Here is a 23,660-nt window from a genome sequence, read left to right as displayed (position 1 = left end):
AAGCAATTTTACAACTCTCCTTGTTTGTATAATTGAGCACATTATCCAAAGAAATTTCACAAAATCAAAATTAAATCTTATCTATAATAACTTGATCCAGCATTTTATCTAAAGCATTATTTTATGTGTTCAACCCTCCTTATAACAATATGCATTTAAAAATGGCTTTCTTCGAGTAATTCCTTAAAGGGTGACTCTTAGTTTCTTCAAAGACCACTTGTAAGAATCTGTCATCTCTGTGACTCCTGAAGCAGTACAAAATGTCCCAGTTTCCTAACTAGATAAGGGCAGTGTTAGAAGACCCAACTACAATCATATTTGCAATCAAGATATTTAAATAAAAATATTAATAAAAAAAAAGAAGGCCCAATTGGATGAGGGTGCAAGGCAGGGGTTCTAAAATTTTATCTGAGTTCAGTCCCTAGTAACGTCTTGTTCTCTTCTTCCATGAACGTCATTTTATTGTCATTTCTTCCAGAGGTCCAAAATAGCTGTGTATGAAAAGATGTGGACCTACATGCGATCAGCAGAGCCATCCGTGTTCACGAGGACCACAGCCGAGGGAGTAGCTCGCGTCCGCAAGTCCAAGGGCAAATTCGCCTTCCTTCTGGAGTCCACCATGAATGAGTACATCGAGCAGCGCAAGCCTTGTGACACCATGAAAGTGGGAGGCAATCTGGATTCCAAAGGCTACGGAGTAGCAACGCCCAAGGGCAGCTCATTAAGGTGGGTGGGATAGTATAACGCTAGAGCTCATGTCGTTATAGTATTCCACCTTCCCTGATGGCCCTGACAGATTTCTTTCGTTTTGTATGTGTGAACATGGTATGTTTGTTTTCTTTTCTCCATTTCATATTTTTGGGTCAACAATCAGGTAATATCTATTTCTTTCATTTTAAAGTGATTAATCCTATTGACATATTTATTTTTACATATATCTTTTAAGGCCATATAAAAACCAAACTGGTTGAACACTAGCTGCTTCCTTCCAGTGGGCCTAAAACTTGGGTGGTATATGTTTCGATATTGCATCCACTTTTTGAGTGGAGTTACAAAAATCAGCACATTCATTGTGTTGATGACAATTTAACATTTTATATTTATCATTATAATGCCTACTGCCTAGAGAAGAAATCAAACGCTTCTGAACAATTATTTTTCCCCATTTCAAACATTTTTTTAATGATGGCATTATTGTATTTTAGGGGACTGTAGGGTTGGTTGCATTGGTGCTAACTCTAACATCACATCTGTCTCTACTAATAGTTGTGATCAGGTAGAAACTGAGGCTCTGAGTTTATGGGGCTTACTCACATCACACTCTCGCCTTTTTGCCAAAGGGAGTGTGGTGCAAGTAAGATCTGTAATATCAGACTCATGATAGTCCAACAGTGTTTGACTGTAGATTTCTCAGTGTGATTCATGAGCAAAGCAGTTATACCTGTAGATAATAATACACTTGTGTTGAACTTGAGTCTTCCATTCTTGAGGAATGGTAATGTTGGTAATAGCTGCCATTTTCACCTTTTTGGACCTAGTCAGAGAGAATTCATTCACATGTTTGTGTCCAAGAGGCAGAATTTTCCATTTTTCTTAAGCAATCAGGGCTGCTGTGGATTTATTTGCTGAGCCTAAGAGCAATGCCAAGTCAAGAGTGAGCACTGTGAAGTTATTTAGTGTGTCCACACTGCTTAGAAGTAAGAGCACAGATTGAAGAAGAAGGGAATAATCTTTTCTAAAGGACTTAACCAAGAACCTGGTCTTGAAAAATGCTATCTCTGGAAAGACTTTGCAAAATTAAGGTAATGAGACCTGTATAATTGTCCAGCAGGAATGAAAGCAAGATGAAAATATTGGTATCTTCAAACCCCCTCATTAGTTTTTAGCAAAAAGAATTCTAGTGTGCTTTGTTTTGTGGGGAGGAGAAGGGCTGAGATATGGAAACAGCTATAAGAACTCAATAATACTGGGGAGGTATTATTAAATCAGAAATAGATGGTTTGTGTTTGAAAGAAACACTGTAATAATTAGTGAGGGGGGTACATGGTATATTCAAATAGGATAAATGTAAAAGAAGAAAAAACAGCTATCTAAAAAACTAATTTTGCTATGGGTTTCCACAAATCTAAAGTCAGGCTTATTTTCTATTCTATGAAATTAGAGAAATTTGTAGGGATAAAACCAAACTAATAAACTCAAATTGGAAAGTCAAGCTAATAAACTAACTTCTACCATAAAATGATTTTACCCTGTAGAAATTGTCACCAGAGTTTTTGTTCTTTGGGTGTTTATATCATTTTTATGATCCAATCTGAGAGTCTTTTTCAATGAAGCCAAGCAGCAAAGAACTCTCTACTAAAGCCATATTTATAAGAGCACTTGAGTGTAAAATACTTAAAAGACATTTATAGGAAGGGAAAGAGCAAAGGAAGTTGATATGTAGGCAGTGTTCAGACTATTGATGGCACTCACTGGATGCTGGTTTTCCTCTTAATTAATTCTGTGTGGATGTAGCTGCCTTGTCCTTTGTCTTGTGTGTACTGATAAAGTCAAGTTCCAGAGGCTGGATTTGGCCTCTCAGACAGTCGTGCTCGACTCCCATTGATGGCCCGAGAGTTCCCGCTTAAATGTGCCACTTTGTCAGATCCACACTACACGGATTGTTTTGAAGAAACTGAAGGGCTTCATCTGTCCAGAACTGGATAATCAGCAGCTCTTGGCTTCCCTCTCTTTTCCTGTCCTTCCCTGGATTGTAAGAATGAGGTAGTTGTTACACTCAGCTTCCTGGAAGGAGAGTCTGTTTATGTGCTTTGTTTTACACCCTCCACAATTTTCTGAACACGTTGGCCCCTGCATGCCGAAGCCACAGTCCTTCTGTCCTGTCTCAGAACACTGGAGAGCCACTAATGGCTGACCCGGAGCTACTTTCCCCACCCCCAAACTTCTTACTCCCCGTCCGCTACACAGTTAAAGAGGAGGATCATGAAGCTGAAATTGTTACTCATTCGGTGTTCTTCATTTCAGAAGAGGCTCATCAATGCAGAGATGGGCAAACAGTCTGCATGTTCTATAGGAATGATTGTGTGTGTGTGTGTGTGTGTGTGTGTGTGTGTGTGTGTGTGTGTGTGTGTGTGTGTGTGTGTGTGTGTAGGAGCAAATTCAAAGTCATCACAGTCATCAGTGGGTGACACAAAGGATGTTCCCTTCCCAGCATTGTCTTTCAAACCTTTCTGTCCCACTTGTTTGGTACAAGGTCTGATTTCCTAAAACTCTAATATTTTTAATCAGGTTCCAGGTTAAAAGTCATGGATACAATGATATTTTACAGTAAAACTTTATTATTGTCAATAATTATGACTTTCTCACACCTTTGACTGCTCTGATTCTTTATACATGAGAATTTTAGGAGAAGGAAAACAGAAAAACAATGTTTAAATGACAAATGCAGACAAATGGCTAGCAGTCTTCTCAGTCTAGAAATGTACAAATCTTGTTATTTGGTCAAAATTCTTCAGAATGAGAGTCTCAGGGAAGGGGAGGGAAGTGATAGCCATCAAGTTGGACAGTCCTGTAAATTGGAAAGAAATGCAATCAAAGGGCTGGCTATAACTCCAGTAAGTGTGAGGCCCTGAGTTCCAACCCTAGTACCATAAGCAAATAATAATTTGGTCAGGGTCATCACAGAGGATCTAGCAATGTCTGGCCCTGCCTGTGTGATGAACGAAGCCATCCCAGGTCCTCGCTGTCCCCAGAAACTTGGCTGCAGACAGAGCTGAGAACATGGTCAGGTTCTGGAGCCAATATGCCACCAAGTGCTTTAGGTACCTTTCATGATGCAACACTGTTTTTAATGGGTGAAGATCTGGGTTCAGCCCCAACATCAGAAACCCTAGAGGGTTTCTAACTTGGCTCCATTGAATAAAGCCAGTCCCAACACCCAGAAATTATTGACTTAATATAATGTGACAGAGTCTTTCAGTTAAGTGAGGCAGTGCCAGGCATATGGGTGCTACTAAGCATAGAACCTAGGGATTCTAAAATTTAAAAAGAAAGCAGATACTTGAGAATTCAATGTTAACAGCAAAAGAGAAAAAAATAAAAACTTGAATTTTATTGACATTATGATTTATTTTTCAAATTTTTCTTCTGAAGAGAACTACTTAGTCTCACTGTGTTATAGAAAGCAACAGAAAAGGGGAAAAAATGTAAACTTCTCAACTTCCTAAATGCCTGGATATTTCCCTGGCTGAGAAATGCTGAACAATTGTCTTAAAATTCATATTTTAGAAGACACTATAATGGAACATAAAGTAGATAAGAAAATGGAAACATTTTAATTTGACTTTGCTGTCAATACTATCATCCTTACTAAGCAAATTTGCTATAGGATATATGCCATACTATACTATGGATGGCATAGTTGTATGCCTTACTTTTAGAATACTGTCTTTACTACATTACCTGTAATAGATTAGTATTATGTTCCCCATTTTAGTATGCAATCAATAAAAATGATAGATCACTTACAATAAGCAGTAACTCAGTTCATATGGATTTGCTATAAATTAGCTATTAGATGGGAAGACCCCAATTGGAGATATTCATGGAATTTAGCTTAAGTACCTCCAAGAGCAAAGGAGGTGGATTCTATCTAATAACATCCTGTGTCTTTAGAAAGCATTTGTATTCTGAGCCCTAAAGTCACAAACTAGCTTGAAAAACTAGTTTCTTATGTGTTTAGTGTCCAAGAGCCAGACTTTGTAGTCCCTAATGACATTTGTGGGACTGTGTTTCAAATAAGACAGATGTCCTGTGACCCCTAAAGTAAAATGCAATTTCAAAAGTAAAGTCGTTTTAAAAGAATGGTAGTTCAGTAAAAAAGAAGTCCAGTTGGAAAGGACAGGTACCCAACAGGACCCTGTGGAAGTGGTGACTCGTGTTTGAAACCATCATGTGTCCTGGATTTATATTGTCTCCGACCTGCTGTCATCAGACAGCAGGGAGAGGACATGCTTGTAGGGACAAACTAGAATCATCTGCCTTGCACTGCCCCTTGCAACATGTAATATGTTACTCAGCCTTGGTCTGCTTGGGATGGAAAAAGTTAACCCTCTGTTTAGATCAAATATATTGCTTTCATTTTTGGAGAATTGAAGCATCCTAAATATGCTGTCATATTTTATCTCCAAATAGCCTTCTAATATATAATTAGTGAGACATTACATTAAAATTTAGCCATGTAAGCAGGTATCCATGAAGAATTAGGAAAGGTGTTCGTTGGCTGCTGCATTTAAATGTTGGTTTGTTTTGCTGGGGGGCATTGTTTGTTTTATGTTTTGTTTTTGGGTCACACAGGGCAGTTCTCAGGGGTTACTCCTGCCTCTGCACTCAAAAATAGCTCCTGGCTTGGGGGACCATATAGGATGCAGGGGATGAAACCTAGGTCTGCCACATGTGAGGCAAACACCCTACCTACTGTGCTACTGCTCTGGTCCTATGCTGGAGTCTTTTGCTAGGTTGGCTGGATTTTTGGTGCTAAGAACAAGACAGTTGTTGAGACTTACTGTGTACACTAAAAAATAAGTAAAGGTATAGGAGTTTAAAGTTGAGTATTACTGAGTGGCACTTGTCCTCAAGTAAGTGAATAAACTTTCAACTTACTTTCTGGGAAGGAGTTGCAGTAGGTTACATTGCTATGATTTTAACATTTTCACTATTATGTATAATGTTATGCCTCAGTTTGTGGATAGCTTTCAGTGGTTCTTGGTGACACACTCTGCCTTCACCTTCACATAGACAACATATATTTTAATAGGGATCATGATTGCACAGTGGTTCATGCTAATGAGAGCAATGTACACAGTCACTGCCCCTGCCCCATCCAAGTGAGCAGTGGGAGTCTTGGGTTCACTTCTAGTCCACATCTTTATGCTCCACACTGTTTGGTCACCTGGCATCATAGTAAAAAATCCTGCAGATAACTTAGTTTTGCTGATATCATTATGTTTTGGAATGTGGATATATTTGTTTTATCAATTTGTTTTGTTTGGATGGCAAGGTGGTGCTGAGGTGTTACTCCTGACTCTCTGCTCATGAGTGACCCCTTGAGGTGCTTAGAGACCATAACATGGTACAGGAATTCAAATCAGGGTTAATGCCACCACAGTTACATACAAAGCAAATGCCTACGCCCCTGCTCCCGCATCTCAGGGAATCTTGTAGTAACTAGCCCCTATTTGACTGGAGAGTAGAAACAGATGCACACACATACTGTCTGTTGGTGAGATGTTGGAATTCTCACGTGTTTAGCTATTAGACATGCTAATGTTTAGTGTGGCAACCAGGTATTTTCCTTGTACAAACTGAATGTCACCCAGTAATGGAATCAGGCCTATGTCCCAGAGGACATATAGTCTCCTTCGGCATCCCCATTCTTTCTGCTTCACATACCTGATTCTTAGTGAAATAGGAAACTTAAAGCATAAAATGCTGCCATTTAAAATTTTAGATTTTATTTTTGTTTAGCCCACGCCTACAATTAGGAGATGATTAAAATCATAGCTACCCAAGTGAGGGGGAGATGTTGCCTTGAGCTGCATTACTTTAAGATTCACCAGACATTGCATGTTTTTGCCTTTCTTCCTACTAGTAAACAAAATTGCTAATATGATTGTTTCATTCATTTGCCAGTTCATTTCACAGATGGTTGCAGGGTTCCCACTGGGATTTTGTCAAGTGGTTTTCAAATTCTTCCCTCTGGGGATGCTGTAGGTAACACTAAGTTGAAAATTTTCTTAACTCAATATTTGCCCTTTTCTTGCCTCATCATTACACTGAGAAAATGTATTTTAAGAACATGTTGAGAAAACTAGTCAAGTATAGTATAAATTATTTTAATATAGATCACTTCAAAGAGAATATGCAGCTGCTACAAAAGACTTTGAAAACTTTAAAACTTCACAGTCAGATTGAGGTGGTCTAAGGTTGGGTTTCAGTTCTGGCAATTCTAAGAGAATCCAGAACCTTGGGACCAGAACAATATAGTACAGAGGGTAGGGTGCTTGCCTTGCATTGAGCTTAGCTGGGTTCAATCCCAGGTACCCCATATGGGTTCCTCATTAGAACTTGCTAAGAGTGATTCTAGAACCAGGAGAAAGCCCTGAGCACTGCTGGGTATGGCCCACCCCACTCAACAAAGAAAGATAAGTAAATCTGCAAGACTAGTTACAACCCATACCAGGAGTCTGCAACCTTTAAGACGTAAAGAGCCACGTGGACTCATTTCTGAAGGAAAACAAAACGTGGGAGCCACAAAACCATCACATTTAAGACAAATATAGCACTGCATACATTGCTTCTTATCTTTTTTTTAATTTTATTTAAACACCTTGATTACATACATGATTGTGTTTGGGTTTCAGTCATGTAAAGAACACCACCCATCACCAATGTCCCAAATCTCCCTCCTCCCCACTCAACCCCCGCCTGTACTCTAAACAGGCTCTCCATTTCCCTCATACATTCTCATTATTAGGACAGTTCAAAATGTAGTTATTTTTCTAATTAAACTCATCACTCTTTGTGGTGAGCTTCCTGAGGTGAGCTGGAACTTCCAGCTCTTTTCTCTTTTGTGTCTGAAAATTATTATTGCAAGAATGTCTTTCATTTTTCTTAAAACCCATAGATGAGTGAGACCATTCTGCATTTTTCTCTCTCTCTGACTTATTTCACTCAGCATAATAGATTCCGTGTACATCCATGTATAGGAAAATTTCATGACTTCATCTCTCCTGACAGCTGCATAATATTCCATTGTGTATATGTACCACAGTTTCTTTCATTGCTTCTTATCTTAATGCTATATACAGGATCCTGCAGTTAGCTGTCGCTCTGAAGAAAAAAGAACTTTTTCACTGAGCAATATAAAATATATTTGTGCAAATTAATAGCAAATTAAAATATTTAATTGACCTGTTTAATGAGATTTTTGCTCCTGAACCTCAGAGCACAGTGTCTGTACATTAGGGCTGTAAGATGTTATCTTCATTTTTACACAGGCTTATAAGCTATCATCTGTAAGGTGTGATGTTTATTGTTTTTATTTCTTTATTTGAACCCCTCAGATTACTCCTCCTCATAGAAATAAACATTAAATTAACAAGTCACTATTTTTTGAAAAAACCATTTATCAGGCCCCCAAATTTTGTGAATTCATTAGTTGAGTGTTGAGGGGCCGCGGTGGTAAATGAAGCCACTACTCTCCCTTGCTATCGGCCCTGCTGTTGGAGCTGTGGCAAAGCTTCAGAAGAGCCACATGTGGCTCTGGAGTCGCAGGTTGCCAACCCCTGCCCCATACAAAGCAAATCAGCTTGATGGAAGTACACAGATAATATGATGCATTGACTTAGTAGGTCACTAAGTCTAAACATTCATGTGCTAAGTGTGTTTAAGAAACATAAGGTCTCAATTTCATAATCTAAGACGCAGCAAATGTGCTGTAGATTGACACTTTCTTTCATGATGTGTGTGCGTGTGTGCATTTTCTCTTGGCATACGTCTGAGAATCAAATAGGTGCAAGTTCATATAACTTCCCTTATAAGAAATTGTTTCCAGAATCAGTTGTAGCATGAGCGCTCAAACTGACGGGCCAGAATACATGTGTTTCTAGGTGACAGTTGGTGGAGATGCAGTGTGGGTTGTCTAGAATGAAAGTTAAACACAGTTTAAACGTCTTTAAAGAAATGTGACTCCCAATGAGGGCACTGATGAAGCAGAAGTTTCCATGGGAAAGAGAGGAGATGTCCCTGCGAAGACAGAGTCTAGCAGGCCAAGCAAACCAAACCCAAAGTGACAGTGGAAAGGAGTAGATGGTTCCAGAAATCTCAGAATTTTGAGACGAGCAGGTATAGTGACAGTAGTATGGCTGAGATCTTTGAGGATATTGAATTGGAGGTGTTGGCCATGTCCCTGGGTACTTGAATGTTGTTTACATAGAAAACAACAGTAAGGCCAGAATCTCATGCCAGAGAAATGAATCACGTGAGGCTTTCAGCATCGCACAATCCTACCCAAGCAAGAGAGGCTGGGGTGCACATGGAACAGAGGAGGATGCTGACACAGGCTTGGGTCCTTGACATGGATGCCTTATATCAAAGGGGATGGGTGCCCATGTGACACAGAGTGCCCTCCCCTCTAGCCCAAGTAGACTATATCAGACACCCAGGCAAGTTTCTTTCTATCCACATTTCTCTCCATGTCCTCAAACTCTGCAAGCTCTACACTAATAGTTCACTTCACGCCACAGTGAGATTGTTTTATTCTTGTTGCATGGATAGTAGTTTCTAATCACAGCCACAAAGCTGCATCTTGGTTCTGTTTTATGCTCATTTATTAAAGATATTGTGTCAGATTCATGGTCCTACCTATAGGACATCTGGCTACAAGGTCATGACTTCTGTTTAGAGAAAATGATCATGAAATTCGAGATTACACAGTTGTTTGTTGTTAGAACAGTGGTTGATATATCCTGATAACAGTATCAAGGTCAATGAGATTGGGACATCAACAAGGTTGTTTGTTGTATAATAGAGTTTTCTGTGCAATCTTCATATCATCTTCTCCTGATTTGCATTCCTCAAGGACAAGACACCAGGAGAATGCCAAATCTAAAGGCCCCAGTCACTCGTGCTGCTCAGGAAGCTTTTGAAACCCTGGGATTCTGCCTTCTCTACAAGTCCCACAGCCTTGAGCAACTCAGAGGGAGTGAAATAAGAAATGTCACAATCATGCAAGAGCAGATTCCCCTGAGGCTGGTTCAGGACCTTTCTAGAAAGCTGAGCCCAGGGAAGAGGGTCTGCAGGGGTGGTCTCTATGGTTAGGATAATGAATCTTGGAAAGAAGTTTTAGACACACACCATAATTTGAAGAAATTAATGGTAGTAATGGTTACAGGAAAACTTTAAAGGGCTTATGAAAATTCCAGAATGCTCACTTTTGTTATGGAGACATAATAAACCCTTAAATCTAGAATCCTGTCAGTGCCACTTAATGCAGTTTTATACTAATGATAAGCTCCTACTCACTACATCCTAGGTAAATAATGGTTTTTCATAAAGATAATAAAAATTCATCATTTGTTTCAGCATAGCATCTGGGAAACAATTTATCCCCAACTTCAGGCGTTATCTGCTTGCTTTATTTTAACTTCTTTATCGAGATGTTTTACAAGCCTTTCACAGTTGTATTTCAGGCATTTAGTGACAGTGAATTAGGGCCATTCCAACCACCAGTGTTGACCTCCCTCCACCATAGTTCCTAGCATGCATCTCATACCTCCACCCCTAACCCCCTGGACTACCAGTGTAACAGGTCCATTTTGTGTGTAGATTGTTGTAGTTTGGGTCTCTTAATTCTACTGTTGTTGACTTTGGCTTGGGTATTTAGATCTGACCTTTATATTTTCCGCTCAATGTTCCTGAGACTGCTTGGCTTCAGGGCCTCATCCACTTTTAATTTTCTTTTCCCAATTTGTAGGAAGACATAGAAATATAAGACAGAACAAAATGATTCAAGTTATGTGAGAAAGGCGGAAGCCCTTATCTAGAATATAAGTAAAGTTAAAGGAAGAAAAGAAAAAAAGGGAAAGAGAAGGGTGGGTGTGGCTTATTTTTTCATAGGCACATCAAACATTGGGAAAATTATAAAGTTCCATTGGTCTCTAAGAGATACAGGGTGTCTCCACCCATGAAGCATACTGTCAAAAGACAAACTACAGGCTCCAGACATGTTGGTTGTCTAACCCCAATGTCTCTCTTTATGGTTTTAGAAAAAGTTCTGCTCAGTTGCCAAAGTCAGTCTTCTGTAGTTAGAGATCTTGGTTTTGCACAGGTCCTAGGATGAAGCCTAGGATAAAGTCTTTGCTTGTGGTCTCAGGAAAAGTTCTTCTTAGTCACAGTTGAATGTAGACAATCTTCTGTAACTAGAGATATGGTTCTTGCACAGATCCTAGGGCAGAGCATCTTCTGATTTCATCTCATCATTGGGTGGTATGGTAGGGCAACCTGCCCTTAGATAAAGTTTTTGCTGTTTCCTTTTCACCCGCTGTCTTATGAGCCTACCCTGGTTCAAGTTGGTGCCATGGCAGCTTGGGGAAGCTACCTCTACATATAGAAATAGAAATTAAGTATAGTTATTAAGGAAGTGCATCTACAGAAACATACAAAAGAAACATAGAAATCCCTTTTAAGTCTCTTGTGATAGTTGGGTGGTATAGAATTCAGAGTATAGTTTCATCCTGTCCTGTGGTTTTATGGAGTCTGAGAAATGGTCTGCAGAAATTGGAAATCTTGAGGTCCTCAAGCTGAGGGCCTCTCAAGAGCCAAATACCATAGCAAGCAATAGTCTACAATGCGGGGAGGTTGTAGAAAAATGGCAGCATAGAATGGGTTCAAGGAAGTTGTGTCTGCAGGTTCTTCCCAGGGCAAGACATAGCAGGTTGGGAGGATGTCCTTTCACTTTGGGAGTCAACTGGCATTTTTCTAGAGTAGGGTGAATTTTCTGATACCTGAGGAGTTAAGAAGTGAGGGTAAAGGGGGTTAAATAGGAATAGATCAAGGATCAGGTGTGAGGGGGTGAGAAGATAGAAGAGGATATTTAAGATGATAGATGGGTGAAGAAATATTATATAATAGGGACTATATACAATATAGACAGAGATTATATACAAATCAGATTAGTCAAGCATAGAGGAGCCCACCATGTACAAACTTACACATTCACTCACACACAAATAAACAGACAGTGGATAGCTATTCATAGTTTACAGCAGAAGGACTGATCTTTATGGAATGGGTCAGAGCTTTTTGAAAAAATGAGGCTGGCACATACAAAGAGGGGGAGTTTTCTAATACCTAGGCGATTTATCGATGGTGGGAATAAACTTTTCTAGATAAAAGTCTTTGGGGGTTAGATTGTTCATGGAGCATTCTTAGAACAATCATACTTTTCCCATCAAGGGTAATAAGCAATATGATAGTGAGCTCTGTAAGAGGAGTCTACCCTTGGTGTATCATTTATCATATTTCAAGCATCCAGATTCCTTTCCTGGAAGCAAACTGACAAAGTGTACCTTGTGGTCTAATAGTAAGCTAGCTTGGCTTAAAAATACAAAAGCAGAAACAAAATCAAAAACAAATTGTAAAAAGCATAGTCAATGAACAGTGCCTGTAACAAAAGTCTAAGGTGTTCAGTTGCCTGTTTCAATTGTCTCTGCAGACATAAGCATTACATCATGATAGTAGGCATAATCAAATGGAAGATGGATAATTTGGAGTATTTTGTCAAGGCATTACCATGTTGAATATTGTATTTGGAGTCTTGTATGATAAAACACTAAAATGAAAAATTCTGGCAACTAACCTAAATCTTCAAGAGCCCCTGTGGGCAAGAAAAATTTAAAGAATTATTATAGACATAATATAATTAAGACATTAAAACATTCCAATCGTGAATTCTGTAGTGAGCATCCTTGACTTCTGAATGCATACTGCACCTGTTTTTGTGGATAGAAGTATTAAAACATCGATATCTCTGATGAGCAGTTTATTGAACACCTGTTCAATCAGTTTTATTTGTTTCTCAGAGTTCTTTGAAGTATATGTTTATCCTCCCACTGAGCTTGTTTTCTTCTCCTCACTATTCCCTGGCACCTACAGTGATCGAGATATCTACCTATGAGGCCACTGTACTTTTCATATAGATATTCTAAAGACCACATATAAGTGATGTCATACTGAATTTATCTTTTTCTTCTGACTTTACCTCACATAACATATTTTCTAGATCCTTCCATGTTGCTACAAATTGTATAATTGTATCATTTCTTATTTCTATGTAATATTCCATAGTGTATAAGTACCACATCTTCATGATCCACTCATCTGTTGATGGGTTTCTAGGTTGATTCCAAGTCTAAGCTATTGAAATGATGTAATGAATAGTGGTGTACAAACATCCTTTTAGGTGAATGTTTTTCTGTCCTGGGGGTAGATACCTAAGAGAGGAATTGCTGGGTTATTTGCTTGCTTTTTATCTCCAAAGATAGCGTCAGTCAAATGGAGTTGGCTTGTTTTTCATATTTAAGAACAGTAAGGTAAAGTCCCTTGAGTGTTATAGCTGAAAAATGGCGAAGATCTTTGTTTTAAATTCTATCCTATTTTAATTGAGTTAGGCATTTGAGTCTTTAACTTGTTTTAAGTTTTGTTCCCAAATAAATTCACTCCTATTTCATTTTCAGAATGATATATGAGATAAACTTGCTACAGATTTGTGCACACCTAGTAAAGCTGAATAAAAAGTTAGTATTCTTCTCTCCAGCCTTCTCTGCCTTCCCAGAAGAACGCATGATGCTAAGCATCAGAAGATTTTTTTGTATGACCAGAGATATAGAGATAGTACAGCTGCTACTTGCCTTACTGGATTGGGCTCCATCCCCAGTACCATATACAGACTCATGAGCCCTGCCAGAAGTGATCCCTAATGCAGAGCTAGGAATAACCCCTGAGAACCACCAGATATGCATACCCCTCCAAAATAAATATTTAGTAAATAATAGCCATGCTAACATAAGTGATAAATCTCAGGATCACATTGTCTTCCTTAATATCAAAGAAATGTCTTCAATATTAAAAGTAATTTATTTTAAATGAACAGATTCCATATTTTTAAACTTAAAGTTTATTGAGTCTGCCAGAGAATTAAGTGTACTTTCACATTATCTGTGAAAGATTTTCAATATCATATATCATATAATTTAATAGTGAGGATATTAAAAGTAAAATTAAAAATACAACAGTTCTGTCTTTCAGAGTGTAGAGCATTGAGAAATAGGGAGAAATTCATTATTTTAAAAGCCACCAACCCCACAGTCATATCCCAGCATGTTACAATTAACTAAATATTTGTTGGCTTACTTTATTTTCCTTTGAGTACTCAATGAAAGGGGTGCATAGAAACATTATTCGGAAATGTCAACTATTCTGTTTTTATCTTCTGTGGTAAAGAAATGCCAATTTGCCAAAATTAAATTGGTGTGAAACATCCAAACAGCTCCTCACTTTCAAAACACGAATATATTGGCCCTTGTTTATTTTTGAATCACTATATAGAAGCTGACATAAAAATAGACAAGTATCTAAAACTTTCCAAGCCAACAAGACCTCAGCTGTGACTCGATCTTAACCATTTCATCTTTGGGGCTGTCAGGCAGTTTCTGAATATCTTTTTGAATAAGCGATGGGCCTAGGTCTTATTCATAATCAACAGATTATGTCGTCTCTCAAGCCCTCATCTCTCTTTTTGAGTATTTTCAACTAGTATTTAAGAAAAGAAAAACTAAAAGTATAATAAGCTAATCAAATTTCTTATGTTTCTTGTATTGTTAACATTAGAAGTATTCCAAGGCCCAAATCAAATCTAAACTGAGGGCCTATATGAATAAAGTCCACAATCACATATGGGTTTTAAATCAGAAGTAGGGTAGAAGTAAAAACTAACTTAGTTGTCTCCCCATCTTAAGGGCATAGACAAAGCAAAACGACTTACACATGGTGTAAGATAACTAATAAATAAGGGCCAGGGAGATAGTACAATGGGTAAGACACTTGCCTTGCATGTAAACAACTGGGGTTTAATATTCAGTACTGAGAGGAATAATCCCTGAGCACATATGGCCTGCTCAGCATTACCAGGAGTCCTGAGCACAAAACCAGGAGTAGCCCCTGAGTACAGCCAGGTGTGGGCCACCGAAACTCTCCCCAAGAATAAGCTAATAGTTCAATTAATGTTCTTTTTGATGTATCTCCTTTTAAGAGATGTTGCTAAAATTTGGCTTCCTATAGAACTCTAAAGATTTCTCAGCAGTATATTTAAGTGAAACTGTAGTGTGGCTTCCAAACCATTTATAGGTACATTTTTTTTTTTTTTTTTTGGTTTTTGGGCCACACCCGTTTGACGCTCAGGGGTTACTCCTGGCTATGTGCTCAGAAATCGCCCCTGGCTTGGGTGGACCATATGGGACGCCGGGGGATCGAACCGAGGTCCTTCCTTGGCTAGCGCTTGCAAGGCAGACACCTTACCTCCAGCGCCACCTACCCGGCCCCTATAGGTACATTTTTACTTACTTTCTTTTTGTCCTTATTTTACTATAAAAGAAAGTATTTGAATTAAGTGACTTGCCACATTCCCACAACGGAGTAATTTGATCTTCTCACTTTTCTGGTGCTCTTCTGGGGAAATAAAACAGAAAGGGACATTTTTATATATAGTTTTTACTCTGAATACTTATAAAATAGTTTCTGGTTCTTCTCTTCCATAGTTTTGGCAACAGATAATTTCAAGGCTTAGTGAAAATATTATATTAACCTCCAGAAACTATAATGTTTCATTTATATTAAAAAAAAACTTTAAGTTAAAGAGATAACACAGAAATAGATCAGGTCAGCACTAATATTTCACCATTATTTTAATACTAACTCAAAAATAAGGTTTGGGGTTTAACTACCTTGCCAACAGCAGCGTGGAGTAAGATCCTCACTTTCAGAAAATCCCACATAACTGAGACATCCCAATCTTTCCATTCAGAGAGTCTGACATTCTGAGTCAGGCCCTGGGGTAATCTTTAGCTAAATAACCCAAGAATTCTAATGTGTTTCTTTGAAATTGCAGACACTTAGAAAGACTAGGAATAATTCATTTCCAAAATCTCACTAGGAAACCATATCATGTTGTGATTTTGTAAGTCTGATTGACAGTACATAGTTACTGTTTTAGAGTTGTCTGTTAATACTGCCCAGTGGGAAAGTATTACAGGAAAGCTGAACTCTCTATGAAAAACAGTAGAAATGAGATTGGCATGGGCCTTGTATTCTTGTGTACCGACGTATAAAATGATATGCTAATATCCAACTTTGGCAAGGTACAAATCTGACAAAAATTCATTGGCTTATATAAAAGGAGGAATAAAACAGCAAGTGAGCATTGGAGGGATTTTTCTTTACAATAAAATGTATATTTCCTTATCCAAACATGATTTTGAAAATGCCTCTAGGTAAAGTGGTATCTTCATATGTAAGCAAAAGGTTCTTTTCAAGGCACTGTAAAACCTCCTACAACTTCAATACTTCATTTTTTTCTTCATGTTTCCATTCATCATAATATATGCCCTGATGTTTTAAGATGTATATCACTGCCATGGTGATTTGACCCCATCCAGACAGTGAACCTACTCATGTCCCTATTCATAGATTCTTGGATCATTTCTGATTATAAAGATACTATCTTTGAAACCCACCTCAAAGCGATTGTCATGGATGAAGTAGGTGTTTCATAAAATACTATATACTCTTTTTTCCATTGATATCAGTTTAACAAGTCTATATGCATTTGTCTCAGGAGAAGGAAATGCTCTATTTTTATATGTTCTTTAAAATATAGAGTTCCAAGGATAAAAAATCTGTTATGTAGAAATAGACATTTTAAGAATATTCATTAAAGAAATTAATGTACTTACACTTCTCGACGAAGAACATAACATGGAGGAAAACATGTATATTGGAAACATTTTATTATGCCATAGTCATATCATATAACATAAACATGATTCAAGTTCATAGGACAAAATTAAATGCTAAATAAATGGTCAAAGTAAATATGTCTATAGTGTAGATTCTTCCAAATTATATTTTTCCTCTGTCTATTTTCATAATGGCCCTTCTATATAACATCCTTCATTTTGACATCTCTCGAATATACTGTGACAATGTAGGTTCCAAAGTACATCCATGTTCTCACCTGATGTCATTTTCCTTGATGAAGAATTTTAATCAGTTACCCAAAGTTAAATAACAATAGCACATGATCTTGTATAGATTCGGGTTCACTCATGGTCTCCACTCTCCTTTATGTCTCACAGAATTCAATCAATTGTCTGGTATTTGACTTTTATTAAACGGGAGCCAGTCACTATCTCTAAAATTATGCCAAAGGGTAGCTAGGAACTGATGCTAAGTACAATTAGACAGTAGATTCCAAAAAAAAACAACTAATTAATATGGTATCAGATAACATGGGAATAAAAAGGAAATTAAAGTGTAAAACTGGCTATGACAATGATTACCAATACCTATGCCTGAATATACTTCATCCACAAATCCTGCATCTCTGAACATCAGTGCCGTCCCCTTTCTCTATCAGAGATGTGAAACCAGAGGGCTGGAACAGAAGCTCCTTGGTTGCCTAGTGCCCAAATCTATGGTCCTTTCACTATATACTACTTGGTTTTCTCCAAAGACACTAAAATTCCTAGATAGAAAAAGATACACAAAGAAGAAAAAAAATCACATTTATTCCACTTGTGATTTTTCTTTTGAAAGATATTCTCTTCTAGCTTCTGAAAATATATACCTCCAGTCCTTTATCTAATCTATCCATCGAATAGCCCTTTTGACTGTTTTTTATTTTTATAATTCTCGTCCATATAAGATTTTGTACCACGCTGAATATGGTGTTGCTTCTAGCAACATCATTAACAGCATTTTGCCCTCAAATACAGGGAGGCTATTAAAACACAGGCATAGAAAACCACAGCACACCCATTTCTCCTAAGAACTTCTAGGTATTTCCTTTGAGGGGCCTTCCATGATGCACTGCTTTGCTGCTCTTCCAATAACTGTCCTGCTGGAAACCAGGCTCTACTATATTAGAGCTCCAAAAGAATAGACAAAGTGTCAACAATTTTGGTTCCCAGTGCCCAAGTAACAGAACAGCATGGAGTGCCGTTGCCTTGCAAGAGGCAGACCTGAGTTCTGTCCCCGGCAACACTTTCAAGAATAATTCCTCAGTACTGCCAGAAGTTAGGTCTGAGAACTGGGTATGTCCCCTCCACAAAAAAATATATATGGTTCCTTGGCACAGATAATCTTTATCTCCCTTTGGCTTAATTCTTAAAATGAACTTGAAGTTCAAGTCAATGAAGGCCCCAGAATATCAGACATTTGGTAGTATCTTGTGAGACTTGAGGAAAGGGTTGGCCAGAACTGAACTTGACTTTAATACAAGACCATGTTCTATTATTGTTTAACTTTGGGTATTTCTCCCCTAGGAGGAGGACAGAGGAGAACTAACCAGCTCCAGGACCAAGGTAAGAGGGGAGTTTTCTTTCAAAAGAATGAGTTCCATCCATTTGAAGGAAACCCCTCCCCCACCTATTGCTTAATCCTGTTTTCTTTATACATTTATATTTTTAACCCACCAGCATTAGGAACCACACTTGCAACCTGTGCATAATAATTATGTGAACATCCACTTACAAATGTGAAAACAAGAAAAGTGAAATCTTTCGCACAAATCATATTCATTTAATGGCTAATGCATTTTTTGTTTCCCATCATCATTAAATATCAGTGCCAGCCCTCCATTAAGGATTAGATTCTTGTATAGGATTGGGAAATGGTCATCAAACATCATTTTTCCCGGACCCAAACTATAAAATGTTCTGCCAAACCAACAGTAATGGGAAAAGAGTTACAAAAATAGATAACTACTATCCTATGGTGCCATAGAAGAAATATTATAAATTTTTAATTAAGAAAAGCAATAATATGATTTAAATGATAGAAAATTTAAAATATGGTCAGCCTGGATCTTTGGTCTGCAGTAGAGATTTTTTTTTAGGTAGTATGTACAAATTATGTTTAGAAAGATAAACAGAAAAAGATATTTCTGTAAGCATTTTTTCATGCATTTATATCCTGGCCCTGTCTTTTATTTTCTCTTAGTAGTTTCAACTTTCACTTTTCACTTCTTTGTTTTTCATGGAAATCAATTTCCTACCTTTGTTTCTCTATTTCTAGTGAGTACTTCACAGGCACAAACTCCAGGGGGAAATCAAGTGAGAAAATTTAAAAAACATTCAGCATGTCAAATTAAAAGAAGAAAGTTAGCCATATGGATTAGAAGGGCCCAGTAATAGTTCTTTTTGTTTTTCTTTGCCCTAGTTGATAGTCTTAGGTACTCAAAACTATATGGGGCTCTGGAAAAGCAAAAGAAATTTTAGGAAGGAGAAGAAATGTATAGGAAGTGAAGGAACATGCTTTAGGAAGATGTTTACTAAAAAAATTTTTTAGAAAGTACAAGGAATAGAGAATATAGGCAATTTATTTCTAGGAAGTCATTGTCCTCATCTTTTAGAAACACAATTCTGTCTTCATCACAATCATTTAGTTTAGTTCACCATAAAATTGAATACTTGAATTTTTTAATGAGAAGATCTTTTCATAATGGTAGATTTTGACAGTGGTTTTTAGCCTCTAAGTAGGAACCTTATGTGGAACAGACATGAGAGAATACATATGAAATAGGATTTGATTTTCTTATTTGGAGACTGAGAGAGGAATAGTCATAAAAATCTTTTAGCTTTCTTTCTTTAATTTTCTATTTTAATTGTTTGCTTAAAATAAGAAAGAAGAGTAGGTAAGGCCAGAGCTATAGCACAGCAGATCGGGTAGCACTTTTGCTTTACATGCAGCCAAGGCGAATTCTTTTTTTTTTTTTTTATTGGAGTGCAAGCATTTTTTGTAATATTTTTTATTTAAACACCTTGGTTACAAACATGATTGTGGTTGGGTTTCAGTCATATAAGCTGACACCCCCCCCCTCACCAGTGTAACATTCCCATCACCAATGACCCAAATATCCCTCCTCCCCTCCCCGCCCCCACCTGTACTCTAGACAGGCTTTCTATTTCCCTCCTATATTCTCATTGTTAGGATAGTTCGCAATATGGTTATTTCTCTAACTAAACTCATCACTCTTTGTGGTGAGGTTCATGAGGTCAGCTGTAACATCCAGCCCTCTCCTCTTTTGTCTCTGAAAATTGTTGAGACATGAGCCAAGACGAATTCTATCTCTGGCAATCCCATATGGTCTCCTGAGCCTACCAGGAGTAATGTATGAATGCAGAACCAAAAATAACCTCGTGGCCAAAAAACCAATAGAAAAGAAAGGGCCAAGTGTGTAGCTCAGCAGTGTAACACTTGCCTTTCATGTGTAAAGCCCTGAATTTGATCCAGAGCGCCGCCAAAATCTATATAAGTGACTGACAAAATCTCTTTCTGGTTTGCAATATGATGAAGAGCCTGACAGTCTCAAAAATAGTCTGGTAGTTTCACTTCAAGAGAATAGCTTACAATCTTTAGAGACATTAAGAATTTTAGTCTTTGACTATTTTTTTTCAGACTAATAGAAAAGCCTTAGCCTTTCCTTGGTGAAAGCCTACTCTGATCTGAATGGAATGTCACTGGCTTCGTGTCAGGATCCCATAAATTCCTAATCCTGATTTTTCAAAAACCTACTTTTTATCCATTTCTTTTTTCTAACTGTGCAATTTTTCCACTAAACCAATATCAAAGACAAAAGTTATAAGTGAAACAGTATATTTTAAAAGACACTTAAAATTATATAATATAAGGTTTACTCAAGGTACAAGGGAAAGAAAGGGCTTACTGAAATACTATTCACTTCTACTAAGAAATATAAAAACTTAATTGAGAAGAAAACTTAAAAACTTTAATTTCCTTTTTCTCAATAACTTGAAGGAAAATGGAAAGTACACATGAGACTAACTAGACATATTTAGTAATTAAAAACATTTTTAACTACAGTAATGTTAATAATGTAAAATGAAGCAGGTGGTATATCATATGTTGGCAATTTCTAAAATGTAATCTCTACTTTCTAAAATGTTTTCAATTATACTGCTTTAAGTTAGTTTAATAATGGAATAATTTCTGAAAAATGGTATTTTATATGCTATCTCCTTAAATTTATTAGAATTAGATTATAAAATTCCATCATCTGAGGTTTTCATCTTAGAATTTACTTTTATGTGTCAAATTTTCATTAATTTTTATGAAGTTACTTTATTTAATCACTAGTGTTCTCTCTTCCAGTTATACAAGTTGAACTGGTAAATCAATCATTTTGCTATCAATAATCGAATAGTTGAAATTTGTTTGTGCATTGGATAAAGATAAAGATTTTTCATAGGTACCGGAGAGATAGCATGGAGGTATGGCATTTGCCTTGCATGCAAAAGGTCAGTGGTTCGAATCCAGGCATCCCATATGGTCCCCCGAGCCTGCCGGGAGCAATTTCTGAGCATAGAGCCAGGAGTAACCCCTCAGCACTGCTGGGTGTGACCCAAACAACAAAAAAAAAAGATTTTTTATAAAGATAGTCTTAATCTTTTCCCCCTTCTTGCCAATAGACAGCCTTGAAGTCTTTCCTTGTATTTTGCCTTAAAATACTCTTTCCCCAGATCCATTATTGGGAGTCCACTATTTGAAGGCACCCTTTAATTCAGAACATGTTAATCGGTTACTTTCATAATAAGACAAGGATATAGAAGGTATCACATTAGAACAAACCTTGGTCATAATTCACAGAAGTAGGAGAGCCAAGAAAGGATAAGGGAGGACAAGAAAAGGACTGATGATAATGCAGTGTATACTGAAGCATCTTGGGCTCTTTGATGCCATACTTGTATGCATCAAGCCATAATAGTCAACATTATTATAAATATGTGACCAAGTTATATTAGTTGCACTTTTAGAAATAAGAAACTTTGGAGGAGGCAGGGAAGTGTTGCTAGAGGGATGCATCAAGCCATAATAGTCAACATTATTATAAATATGTGACCAAGTTATATTAGTTGCACTTTTAGAAATAAGAAACTTTGGAGGAGGCAGGGAAGTGTTGCTAGAGGGATGCTGACACGGGTACATTTAGATTAGAATACTGTATCCCCAAAACTCTGTATTGACAGCCTTGTCAGCCATGATGCCCATATAAAAATGGGAAGAGGGGGAGGTAGGAAATAGGTTGCTTAAAAGTAACACCACCAATGTTACTTCTACATGTGCCACTTCTACATGTGGGGATGTCATAGCTACTCTATGTCCTGCCTTGACGGAAACTAAGAATGGTAAACATAATTGTTCTCCTCTGAGAAGGAAAAATGCAAAGAAAGAACATTTTAAAGTATGACTCAGAGCTCATGAGAGAGCTTCAGATTTTACCATGGAGAGAATCCAGAGCTAAGCACAGTACTTGGGAAGGCCTTGCGAAGGAGTTTCATTCAAATGTGAATGCTACTTCTCCAAGTCAGTGAGTCATTACTGGAAAATGATCATTTTTACATTATTGAAAAGTTACAAAAATTGAAAGAAAGTTTTAAAAAAGGGCAGAGAAATCTTGTGAGGGTTTTATTGTCATGTGGAGTCAACTATGAAGAAAATACCTTTAGGGAATTTAAGAAACTAACCTGGTGGCAGAGTCTATCTGTAGGGAGGTTACCCCCTGGTTGAGAAAATTCTGTCTGGAGTCATGAATAAAGATGTCTTTTGAAACTAGTCTTGAGCCCAAATCCCTCCTTTGTCATTTATGAGCCACAGAGATACAATAACAATCCTTAAAAATAACAACACAGGAGGCGAAGCAGTGGCACAGTGATAGGGTGTATGTTTTGCATGCGGATGACCTACAATGGACCCTGATTCGAACCCCCATCATCCCATATGGTCCCCCAAGCCAGGAGTGATTGATTTCTGAGCACATAGCTAGGAGTAACCCCTGAGGGTCACCAGGTGTGGCCAAAAAAAAAAAAAAACAAAACAAAACAAAACAAAACAAAAAACCCATAGTGTTTGACAATCAAATATAATATGTTTCTACTGTTAAGGTTCCACTATATATAAAAATATATATAGAAGCTGGACAGTTGGGAAAGTTAGAATAAATAGAATATAGAAACAGGAGTCATGGGTAGTTTGTGGCAAAGCATATTTTTTAAAAAGCAAAAAATTAGGTTATATTATCTCTGGGCAGGTGAAAATTATTGATAAAATCATGGATCTCACCTTAAGTGATAAAGATTTTTACATAGGTGATATAAGTATAGCATAAATTAAATTAAAATATAAATTAGCAGGACACTTTTTGGAAATTCAGTTCTTTTTTTTGGGGGGGCACACCCGTTTGATGCTCAGGGGTTACTCCTAGCTAAGCGCTCAGAAATTGCCCCTGGCTTGGGGAGACCATATGGGATGCCGGGGAGATCGAACCGCGATCCTTCCTTGGCTAGCGCTTGCAAGGCAAACACCTTACCTCTAGCGCCACCTCACTGGCCCCGAAAATGCAGTTCTTAGTATATAATCATTTATAGAAAAGGAGGAGAAATGAAAATTCAATGATGAGACTTTTTCTGATTGAACATTTTTATAATTCATAATACATATATATGTATGGGCATGTCTGTGTGTAGATATGGTGTATCTAGACCAATGGTTACAATAGTATTGAAGTTTACAGTATTGTTGAACTTTGATGTTCAACACGTTAATGTACCTTCCCCAACAAAAGGTGCCCAAGGCCCTCTAATGTCCCAAGTCACCATGGTCCCATGATGCCATGGTCCACTCCTTATTTACTCGTACAATCCTATTTCCTCTTAGAGAACAAATTTAATCTATTGTTTTTGCACTTATCTATGTTATATATCTTGAGGATTTAATCCAAAAACTTAGACCAGAAATCAAGAAGAACC

At 37.5% G+C, this 23,660-nt stretch overlaps 1 protein-coding gene across 7 annotated transcripts in view; it reads left to right on the top strand.

Annotated features, from left to right (window-relative positions):
- GRIA4 (glutamate ionotropic receptor AMPA type subunit 4) overlaps positions 1 to 23,660 on the top strand; it is a 295,854-nt gene that overhangs the window by 249,482 nt on the left and 22,712 nt on the right. For all 7 annotated transcript variants that reach the window (XM_049778544.1, XM_049778545.1, XM_049778541.1 and 4 more), the window contains exon 14: positions 479 to 726. In XM_049778544.1, the coding sequence (XP_049634501.1) occupies positions 479 to 726 (248 nt within the window). The remainder of the gene's footprint in view (positions 1 to 478; positions 727 to 23,660) is intronic.

Source organism: Suncus etruscus, chromosome 8, assembly GCF_024139225.1.
Source record: "Suncus etruscus isolate mSunEtr1 chromosome 8, mSunEtr1.pri.cur, whole genome shotgun sequence".
Classification (NCBI taxonomy): domain Eukaryota; kingdom Metazoa; phylum Chordata; class Mammalia; order Eulipotyphla; family Soricidae; genus Suncus; species Suncus etruscus.
This window is presented reverse-complemented; position numbering and strand designations above follow the sequence as displayed.